Source organism: Heteronotia binoei, chromosome 10, assembly GCF_032191835.1.
Source record: "Heteronotia binoei isolate CCM8104 ecotype False Entrance Well chromosome 10, APGP_CSIRO_Hbin_v1, whole genome shotgun sequence".
NCBI classification, from domain to species: domain Eukaryota; kingdom Metazoa; phylum Chordata; class Lepidosauria; order Squamata; family Gekkonidae; genus Heteronotia; species Heteronotia binoei.
Window position 1 is genome coordinate 63,705,513 of NC_083232.1, and position 11,962 is coordinate 63,717,474.

Here is an 11,962-nt window from a genome sequence, read left to right on the forward strand (position 1 = left end):
ATGAAACAATGGTGACATCTGGAGGTGTAGTCTAATATGCAAATGAGTTCCTGCTGGGCTTTTTCTACAAAAAAGCCCTGTAGCGTGTGTTCTCTCTCTCTTTATTATATAATATAATAAAATATATAATATTGCACCCATTGATGCCTATAACATTAAATAACAACAATAATAATAATAGAGAGTGCAGGTGCTAATGTACAGAAGGGGAGCTTTAATGCATATTATATTAGGGTGGGTGTTTGCTAAAAGAAAGATTTTGGGGGTTGCTACCATGACTTCAAATATTTTGTTTCCCATTCTCCCCCCCCACACACACACACACATTTTATGTTTGGAGGGGCAGAACATCCCATCCTGATGAACAGTTGAAGAGAATGCTAAAGCTCTTGTAATATTTTAGCTGATCTTAATAAAACACATTGAACAAAATTTTCTGTTTGGATCTTACCTGAGCACCATTGCAACTACTTGCAACCTTTATTTCAATGTAGGTATTAGCGTTTATGATACTCATAAGGTCATGGTTTAGAGAGCAAGGCCATGGTTTAGAGAGCAGGTTTATAAAGTAGTTCGCTATAGCTAAAGTTTGTATAACTTTTATGAGTTTTGCATGAGTTGAATTCACTGGATGCTTTTCTAATAACCCATTACTCGTCAGTTTAATACCAGAACTATTTAATACCCTCTTGTCACTGAGAGTGATAATTAGGTTAGTGGTTAATAGAATTCACCAATGGTGTAGAGCATGACTTTCCCGCTTCTGCTGCAGCCCAATGAACCATCTGAAATTCTGTTCCTGATGGTCAGAAAATACCCTCAGGGTCAGCAGGGTGTGCATGAGTCTCCATCTGGCAGAAATGGCTGACCCTTCTCCCACAAATGGAAGTGCATTTCCATTAGAGTAATCATGTAGCTGGACACGTCAATGAGTTTTAACCAGGGGTTCAATAGAAGATGACAGTTGTGTTATATGCTTGAGATATAGGATTTATTTGTGGAGTGGATGCATTTTGTTTTCAGTGTTCTTATTCTGCTTGGCTGGGAAAGATGGATGTAGCCTGTATACAACAGTTGGCTTTACCTACATTCTAGACTTATACAAAGAGTTTTAAAAGTTATTTTTCACCCATTGAGGCCTAATACATAGTCTCTGCAATCTTGTTCACTAACATTTTCTACCTTTGGGTAAAATGAATTGCTATGATTCCAGCAGCTTTGCTGATAAAGGTCCAGTGTCACAGTTAGACAAATGCTGTTTGATGCGCTGTTTACAAATATTAGCAATCACGAAGTTGTGACTTTTTTAGTATTTTGCAGGCTTTTTATTCATATATGTACCTTTCAAACATGTGTCATTTGTTTTAACCATGTTGATTTTTACACTGTTCTTTTAAAAAACCTTTTTGAATATATGTGCTGATCTCTTTTTCTTTTAACCTGTTATTTACAACAGTACAACAAAGAGCATGTAAATCACATGCATCATTTATTTGAATTCCAGCAGTTTCACAGGTTGATTCACAACATTCAGAAAAGGTGCACTACAAAACTATGCATGTACTTGATCACCACTGAAATACAGCTGCCCAGTCAATGAAACATGGAATGAATTCAGTTGAGAAAGAAAACTAATTTGGAAAAAGGCTTCAAAATCTTAGTGAATTTGAATTTGTGATTGTCTGGTTATGTCATTTGCTCCTATTAGTGAAATAAATAGCAAGATATTGGTTGCAGTCAGATGTCACGAACAAGCAAGGGGAACCTTCCGTCAAACGACAACTTGTCCAGAGGTATAAATGTAAACACAGGGACTAGTGCTAGAGTTTCTCTCTTCCCCACAAATTGAGTTTAGAATCCCAGGTTTGTGGGGAAGAAACCGGCTCCATGAGAGGAAAGCCACACAAACATGACAACAGGCCAAGTTCATGCCAGTCATGAACAAACCTGTTTGTGACATCTGACCGCAGCCAATGGAGTGTGTGTGCATGCTATATTCAGAACTTATTATACAATTTCATTATTTTTTAAGTAGGGATTCTACTGTATTATACTTGAAATGCTGGCTTTTGAAACTATGACTTGTGTGGGATTTTACTTGCCTCTTTTAACGGAATTCCAAGGAAGTAACAAACATTTTAAAAACCCAAGACAGAAAAAAGTTCTGAAAGAGTGGTTTTAACATCCCCAGTTTAAGTATGGTTAAAATGTGCTAAGGGAAAACTGAACTGCACTACGTGATCTTGAATATGTACCTAGAGTCCTCTTGACTTAAATACAAGTTTTTCTTAATGTGGAGTTCAGAAACTATACAAGTTCTATGTATTATAATGCCCTAGGAGACAGTATAGGTTTCTTTCCTAAAACAAAACAAAAAAAACAAAAACAAACTTTCCTTTCATTTTCATATTTCTGCAGAAAAAAACCTAGGTTTTTAAAAATGATTTGGATATTCATTTTATTAATGATTGAAACAGTTCAAGAAGATGTAAAGTCCCTGGAAACGAGGTCTTTGTGTACATACCTTTCTGCTGAATTTGGCTGTAACAGCTCTGATTCAGGAAAAACAATAGCAGTTTGCTAGTTGTGGGGAAATGCGGAGAGACTGTGTGCATGAAAGAGAAGAAATGGCAATTCCATCACAACAGACAGCACACCCTTGTCCTGAACTCTGAGAAAGACAGGATCTCTGAAACAGACTAGCTGCAAAGAAGGATAGGCCAGCCTAATGAGTTGGTTGATGCTGGTGTGTTTTCAGAATGCAAACTGCCGCAAGCACTCTTGCATCATATTCTGCTGCATGCAATTCAGCAGATACTTTTTGTGTCTGATCATGACAGCTAAGAAGCTGCGAGTGGAGACATCCTCTGTCATCTGAACAGGGAGTGTTCCTCCTCAGTTCTTTATGATTCCCCCCCCCCCCCAATCTGATGATGATTCACTGGCCAATTCTTTTTGCTGTCCACTAAACCTCACCTAGTCCTGACCTGAATAGCCCAGCTTAGGCCAACCTCATTAGATCTTGGAAGCTAAGAAGAGTCAACCCTGGTTAGTCTTTGGATGCAAGACCATCAAGAAAGTCCAGGGGCACTATACAGAGGCAGGCAATGGTAACTCATCTTGGAATGTTTCCTGCCTTGAAAAAGTCACCTGCTGTGTACCAGTAGCTCCTCCCCTTTGGTGTGCCTCAATCAAACCTTGCCTCTTTCCATTCACCTCTCCCCCCAAATGTCTTGTAGAGGCTTCTCTGTGGTGCTGTAGTCACACTAACTTTGCTTCAGTGTGTAGCCAACCTATAAGAGCTATAGCTTGGCTCCAAGGTGGAGTGACCACCATGTTACCTGAGGCCATTGTTTGTTCATTTCAGGTCTGTGGGGGTGGCACTGATGCTGGGTCACGTGCAGGTGAAGAGTAGAGATGCTTTTATATCCCCTTCATGAGGCAGCTCCAGTTGACACATATTGCTGCAGTGTAGGGTGTCAAGAGAGCCAAGCCTTATACTGCATCATCCTCATCTAATGGATTTCTGAGTCCACCAGAAGCCATTTGCTTTAATGGGGCTGGTATCATATGAATCAAGAGCCAGGTTGGGTGGACCTGTGCTGCAGAGGACATTTGCGAAAGCCCCATGTATTTTCTATACAACTGCTGAAAACATGACATCAAATAAAATGCTTTAATAGCAGTAGTAATAAATGAAGAGATCTTCCTCATCCTTCCAGTGAAATGATTCCTTTGATTAATTAGCTGCACAGTGAGCCCACTGGTGTCAAGTCGACAGATTCAATAATGAGTCGTTGTTGATACAAAGAAACTACTTTATTGATACTGTTACTTGAGGCTAGGCCAGCATTGAAAAGACTAAAGAATAAACTGTAGATACACTGCATATAAGGGACACTTCAAAGGGATTCCTAAGGGGGGAGGATTATGCAGAGAACATTCACACATTGATGTTACCAATTTGTTCTCAGGTTTGCATGGCCCTGATCGTAGTGGGCTCCTGACTCCCTTCCGAGAGCAAGGCCTGAGAAGGCACAGATAAGACTTTCACATCTTTCCATTTCAAAGCAAGGCCACTCACTACAGGAAGGGAGGGGTAGGAAAGGTATGAGCTAGCAGAAATTGAATATACTTTGGTTCTACCCAGAGTGCTCTTCGACTGAGCCAGAGTTACAGACAGACTTGACAACTGGAAACAGACAATACAGCATCCTGGAATTCTGGACTTTTGAAACATACGCTACATACACTGAATTCTGGAATTTCTAAAGCAACTTGAAAACAAGAAATTATGAGATATACCTAAACAAATACAAACACAAAACACACAAACAAACCCACCTGCCTCTGAGAGTAGTCATAGGGTTCTTCTGCATGAGAATATTTTGAACCAGAAGTACTCACTCTGCCGCTCATGGAGATATACATTTGCTATTACTGCACCATTTACTGCTGCTCCTGGCATACTGCATGCCCCTCAGAAAGGCTTGCCACTTACCCATTCCTCTAGTGGCAGCTGCTTCAAGGTGGGAACCAACTGCCAATCACAAGACCCACCACACAAGGGCCCTGCCATTTTCCTGAAACACATGGTAGAGATGCTGCATCGGGGAGCAGTGCTCAGAAGAACCACACGTGGTCTGTCAAAGTATGAGACACGAAGAGGGTATCAGTGCTTTAGACACTATATGGAGCTCTCCCGATCACAGCTGGAAATCATGGAGGTTCTTTTGTCTTTTTGTCTTGCTGCTCTAAACCAGTAACAGAATCCTTAATAGAGAAAAGCAAACTTAGAGGAGGTGGAGCTCAGATGCCAGAACGCCTCCGATAAAGTTGCACTAATTTTATTCTTGGATGCTCTACATCCAGGATCAAAGTTAGTTTGAAGGCTGTACAAGATAGAAACTTCCTGGACATCTGGCAACCCCATTTGTATCTTATAAAAATAATCTGTGCAGTTAAATGTTCAGGTCCAGCCAGATTTCAGAGACATTTCACAGACAAAGTCATCAAGTTATTTTCCTGTTATATGTAATGCAAATACTGTTACATGTAATAGATACCCAAATACTAGATTTCTAGTAACATAGGCATTAAGATGACTTCATTTACAAGTCTTAGTGTAGTCCTCCTGTTGTCAGCACCCTGTACTTATGTTGTCTTGAATTAAAGCAAAATGGCATGCAGTATAAGGGCCTTTCAGACATGACATGCTGTTGCATTCTGCATATTTGCATTTCCACCTGCTTACACGTGCGTGCAGTCACAAAAGTGTCATCTTTGTAGGTGTGAGCAGTATACTATGTAAGCACAGGCTCAAGGCTGTTGGATCCAAACTGCAGTCTACACACAAACATGTGTAGTAGTATGCCCCTTTTAAAAAAAAAAACCAAAAAATTGTTTGGGGAAGGGGAATGAGATGGATTCAGATTTATAAGGGCCGTATGAATTTGTGGAATACTGGTACCTCTGGTCATGACTAAGAGGCACACATACATAGTCGGTGAGAAGATGTGCACAGAGACCTCCTGTTTCCACCTGTATAGTCATGCAGATGTTACACTCTAGTCAGGGGGAACATGAAATGTAGTAAACATCAACTTTTATTTCTTAAAAACACCAAGCATGAACTACAACACATTCAGAACTAAAATCACTTCAGGGTAAGGCATCTGCTTGTTCCCTTTCTTTTCCCCAGAGTGTCCTTTGGCTATACCCCAAAGAGGCAGTGACATATAAATAATGAAACACAAAACTTACAGCGCCTATTACTACCTTTTCTATAGACACACAAAGGTGATTCCTCTTCCCACTGACCTGTTCCTGCACCTCTTACCTGTTACCTTCATCCCTTTCCACTTGCAGCAGCTGGGGTGGCTGGCAGGTTAATCAGATTCTGTTAGTGATCACTTCAGTAGGAAAAGCAAGTGGCTACACAGTGCAGAACAGAAGAAAAAACCAAACAACTGCGCACAAAAAATAAATAATATACAAAAAAAGTATCAAAAGCTACTAACAATCAGAGATACCATATAACACAGTAGAATATGATTTCATTCATTAGGGAGAGTCCCACTGCAGAAACAAAGGAATTCAGTTCAAGTTCATATACATAAAAGTTAATGTAGAACATTCAGTTTTATGGAAATTATTCAAAATTTTTCAAAAATTTCTGCGTGGAATCCAGTCCCCTGAAGACATCCAGCTCCAAAGGCAAAAGTTCTCCTTACGTGTCCATCGACTCAGGACATTTTGCATAAAGATGCTTTTTCTAGAGCCAATCTATTCTATAATGTGCAACACCTCTTATAAGAAACACTTTACAATATAAAAAAATCTTTTAAAAATCTAAAGTTAAACAAACATACCTGATATATTCTCAATTTGACATCAAGCCGAGATACTTAGTACATTTCCATCGGGCACAAGCTCAGTAACCATCTTACACCACTCCTGCAGTTTAAAGGAAACTCCAGGTGTTGCATATTAATTACTTAAAGGTATATTACAGCAATCAATTTTTTTTTTAGAAATGTATAAAGTGGACACAGTTGCACAGTATAGTTTCAATAAAACAAGATAAGTCATTACTTGAATTGAGGCCATAAGACTGTATGGTTTTTAAATGATGTATCCAACAGGCCTCTATTTGAAGCAGCATTTTTTGAAGATCCCCATATTTAAATTTAGGGTTTTCCAATGTTTGTATTACAAAAAATCTTAAAAGACTAACATAATGACCAGGCTCCTGGAAATGGCTGACCAGAGGGATCCCTTCCATTAATGAGTGTACCCTAGAGATATGTTCCAAAATTCTTGTCTTAACTGGCCTTGTGGAACACTCAATATACATTTTCGAACAGCAGCATACCAAGGCATAGATAATATATCTGGATCCACAGGAACTGGAAGAGGTACATTTTATCGTTATCTGAGTCAAAGGGCCTGTGTATTCTGTAATGCATAACACATATTGGCACGCTTTGCAGTGGCCACAAGAAAAATGTCCTATAGAACACTCCTCCACATGCAGCCAGCTGGGTGACCTTGGGTCAGTCCCAGTTCTCTCAGAGCTATTCTCTCAAGAGCATTCTCTCAGAGCTCTCTGAGCCCCACTACCTCGCAGAGTATTTGTTGTAGATATGGGAAGGGAAGGCGATTATAAACTGCTCTGAGACTCCGAGTGAAGGGCGGGGTACAACAAATCCAATTCTTCTTTCTTCTTGTATGAGATTTCTGCTACCCAGCCTTCCCGTTTCTGTTGTCATCCCCATGTGCACTGACTCACTTCAGAAGTTGGATATAACACCCTGCTGTGGATCCCTGGAGGAATAAAAATATAGCTAAATAAACAAGTGCACCCTTAGCCTTTTTGTAGTTAAAGGTTACTAATTTCTGTTTCTTAATAAGGGAGTTGGCTACACAAAACAGGTAAAGAGCAGTCTAAACTATGCAGTTCTTCTGCAGCTTTAAGTAGTGGTAAAAGTAATGGCTGCCACAGGAATCCTTTGCGATTTTAAACCTTCCATTTGAATGTGGTGTAATATAACCAGTTAACACAGGAGGGCAGTAGTTTACCATAAATGTAGAAAGTTGGGCTTATTGGTTTCTGTTAGCTATTCTAATTAGTTGTAAAGGAAGAATGATAGTTCTCACATGAGTAATAAAATTATTAGAAGAGTAATAGCTCCATAAATTATACGAAGTAGGAAATTAAAACATGAAATTTAATTTCTTTATTTGGTGGAGCTCAATAATTACTTTAGCAGAACTACATGAACTATACAGAACTATACAGCAGTAATATTTTAGTTTTCAGTAAAGAAGTGTAAAAGATACTGAGGCCTGGTATGTTTTTGAGTGTATTTGCAAAACTATTGTATTTTTGGAGCTTTTGCCTCCTTTTATACTCTGTGATAATTATGTTATCAACACAAGATGATCACTGCTCTTTCTTTCAAAGGGGAGACTTTATACATAGGTCCATTTAATGGTTTGTAACATTAGCCAGTGTTCTAGACATGTAATCTCTCAGTCCAGTAAACAGGGCAAGATGGCCAAAGTTATAGGTATTTCCAAGGCATAATCACATATATCCTAGAGCCCCAGCAGGGATTGCTATCCACACACTCCCACCTTAAATGGTGTTACTTCATACAACTATGATTATCAGTGAGCTTCGTTACATGTCTTCCTTATCACTAGAAAGCAACATTTTCTTTGCTTTGACACGCTCCCAATGGAATATGTGGGAGACCTGTTCTGATAAACAGGAAATGTCCACCTCTGAGGTAGCTTTCCAAAAAGTAAGTTCTTGGAGGAACCAAAGTAGTGCAACTTGACTTCCTGTTTGGTCAGAGTGCACCAAAGTTCCATGTGGTATCAGGCAATCTGAAGAAGGGCAAATGGATACTCAAAACAGATACTTATAGACCCCGACTACAAAATTTCCCAGGACCACGTGTTCTCTTTGGTCAATGAACTTCAATCCAGCACCAGTTTTATGCATAAACATTACTGTGAATTGTGACATACAGAGACACATCAGCAAGTTCTTCCATAGTTACTGCTGCACTTCTCTTTTTTAAACAAGAGTCCGGGACTTCATGTATTGAGCTACATGCAAGTTTTTTCCCTGTGTTCCAAATACCCACATATATATTGCATAGCGGGGAGCAACATCAGCAGGGATCATTAATCTGAATCTCCATTTTCTGCAATGGAAGACCATCTGATGGCTGCCTGATGCAGAATAAAGCATCTGTTCATCATTGGGGGACAAGGAAATTCTGAACCCTTGCGGATGTCTCTTCCCTCCCCACAACACAGTAGGAGCTTGGGGAAGTAGAAGCAAAGAAGGAATGGGAGAACAGCCCCTGTACTGTGAATGATTTTGTGCACTAGTTTTTATTCATTAATTTCAGACCTTATATGAACCTGAAAGATACACTTTTTTCTTGTGTATGCCATCTACTTAAGCCTTTGGTACAGATTGATAGGCTTGATAAACAAATCCCTTTTAAACTATTCCATATTTAAACTTATCCCATCTCTTTCTACTGTTTGTACACTTTAAGAAAACCTTTATCTCCTTGAGCTGGTCTGAGTGTTCTTATTAAACCATGACACCCTGAACTGACTATGTCTCATTGTTGTGACCTAACCAATGCCTTCTGGAGTAGTGATCTTTCTTTTGATGTCCTTGGGCTGTGTATAGATGATATATTTTCAAAGATTTAAGGATGTCAGTGTTACCAGCAGAACATGCATGCATTCTCTCTTCCCCCACCATTCTGACAGATTTCTGCAGAGAAAGCAAGTGATTGTGTGTGTGTGTTTAAGCTGCAATCTGTATCAGGACAGAAAAATATAATGCCATACTACAGAAAACAGCACTGTTTCAGAGGCAGTATAATAGTTTTTGTCCATGCACAAGCTCAAACATATAATCAAAGGAGACCATTTCTTAAAGTGAGAAGTGCTGAAGCTTTAGCTTTACTTGGAAAGTCTCAAGTGGAAGCTGCTTAAGTCAGGGTCAATTTTGAGTTGAACGGAGGTTGTAACAACTTCTTCTGTTTTTTTTTTTCTAGGTCACCTTTCGAACAAGAATCTATCATTGTAATATTAACAGCCAAGGAGTGATTTGCTTGGACATTTTAAAAGACAACTGGAGTCCAGCATTAACCATTTCTAAAGTTCTTCTTTCCATCTGCTCACTTCTCACAGACTGCAACCCTGGTAAGGCTCCCAAAATGGGAAAGGGGTGGGGGCAGGGCTTTTTTTGAGCAGGAACGCAGTTCCAGCTGGCTTGGCATCGGGGGTGTGGCCTGATATGCAAGTGAGTTCCTGCTGGGCCTTTTCTACAAAAAAGCCCTTGGTGGGGGTGATTATGATGCTTCAGGCTGCATGAGGGGCACCCTTGTCCATACAACCTGCGCAATCTGTGTTAGACCAGTGCAGATCTTTGTTCCCATAGCTTTGCTTATAGAGGCAGACATGTAGGTGTCTTCTGGAAGGAAAGGAGTTCTATGCAAAAGGCACAGGGTTAGTGTTCTGAGAGAGATCATTCTTTTGTAACCATTCAGGGCACATTTTAATGGAATAACCATTGTTCCTAAGATCACAGTGACACGTAAAAACTTCTGCATGGCCCAAATCCTTTTTCCAACTGTTTCATGTTCTTCCCATCATTTATCCATCTTAATCAAGTGCCATGCTCACTTTAATCCCTCAAATGCCCCATTTTGCCTCCCAACACCCCACAAGCCCCACTGCTGTCCCCTCACCCAGCTCATGACTCTGAGAACATCCTACTAGGCCACCTTGCAGGTGGCACTGTCACCACCTGCTCATGCCAAAAGCATATTCCCAACATATGGCAAAGGTAGACAGTACAGTGTGCAGACAAATGTAAGCCAAAGCTGTACCACAAGAAAATCAACAGATCGGAAAAGAAGCTGAATCTGTGCATGTTTACATATTCTGTAGCCTAAGAAGCAAGAAATAGAACCTGAAAGGCCTTGATGAATTACCTGCACAATATAACCAGAAGTATGAGTATTGGTTTCTTTTTGAGGAAATAACTGTTTCAATTTGGTTTTTTTCCCAAATGAGTTGACAAAAGAGCATTAATAACCCGAGCTCATGCACATTTTACTCAGAAGTCCAGGCCCATTATACATGAAATGGGGCGTGCTTAAATACGCAAGGGATTGCTGCCTACAAGTTTCTTACAAAGTGTTGAACTTGTAAATCAACAACTTTGGGGCGCTTTTGGAGTCCCTGTTGCATAAGGCTTCATTTCTTGCCATTTTCCTCCCCTTGCCTCAACATCTCCTGCCCTACAACTAGTAAGAATGTCCGTTTGTTTTTCTTTTGCAGCTGACCCCCTGGTTGGAAGCATTGCAACTCAGTATATGACTAACAGAGCAGAGCATGACAGAATGGCCAGACAATGGACCAAGAGATATGCTACATAAACTGGATTTTGTCAAACCCTTGGGTGAAAATCGTCTGTGATGGAAAGAGCTGCTTATGATTTTGAAGGGGTGGGACAGGGAAGGGGAGAAACTGATAAAAGAGTAGGGTATTTCTATAACAGATTTTATTCAGTCTTTTATTTCCTAAGATTTTGTTGTTGTAACTTAAGGTATCTTGCTACAGTAGACAGCTAGAATTGGGAATAGCATATTTTAAGACTGTCATTAGTTCAGCAATAGTAGCTCTGCTATAGCACCAAGAAGAATGTAAACTACTTTGACAATTGGAGGGGGGTGGGGAAGAGGGTGTTTGGTTATTTGTGATAGGTAAAAGATTAAAACAGCTTAATTTTGTACAGGTACATATATTTGGCATTTATGTAAAAGTTCCTTCAAGAAGACTTGCTATGTGCTTCTTTTTTAAGTTTGGTTTTTATTTTGTATAAAGATGTTGGGAATATTTGCCTCCCCCATGGGAGTTGAGTTTGGGAGAGTCTGGTATTTAACAGAACCTTTTAAGACTGCTGTCTCATGGATACAGAATACAAAGGTGAGGCAGTGTGTTGCCTCACCTAGGATAGGGGAGGTAGTTCATGTATTAATTTTTCTATGCCAAGTTACCTTTGTGAAAATAAAGGTTTTAATTGGGACTTACTTAGAGCAACCTGTAGTGAAATACCTTAAGCTGTTTAATTGTAAGGCGTGGAATAGGAGTCACTCAGTGGATTGGTTGTATGTTGTGGGCTACCTAAGTCTGCATTTGTTACTGTGCTAATAAAAATATGTACAAAAAAACATGGTTGAAACAGCTTTCTTTATTGTGACAAATCACCATTTGGTAATGTTTGTGAATGATGCATGACCCCCAAAGCAATATGGCAGGCAGTTTTCCCTACATTAGAATATACTGAAGTATGATACTTCTTTGGGTTGTGTGGTTCTGCCTATTGTGCAGCTCCTATCTTTATTTGGAAGCCATC

General features: G+C 39.8%; 1 protein-coding gene across 1 annotated transcript in view; it reads left to right on the forward strand.

The window, feature by feature from the left end:
* LOC132578603 (ubiquitin-conjugating enzyme E2 E1) overlaps nt 1-11,734 on the forward strand; it is a 68,615-nt gene extending 56,881 nt beyond the window's left edge. The window contains exons 5-6 of the mRNA XM_060248783.1: nt 9,594-9,741; nt 10,885-11,734. Coding sequence (XP_060104766.1) covers nt 9,594-9,741; nt 10,885-10,982 — 246 coding nt within the window. The 3' untranslated portion in view covers nt 10,983-11,734. The remainder of the gene's footprint in view (nt 1-9,593; nt 9,742-10,884) is intronic.
* Nucleotides 11,735-11,962: the final 228 nt, after the last annotated feature.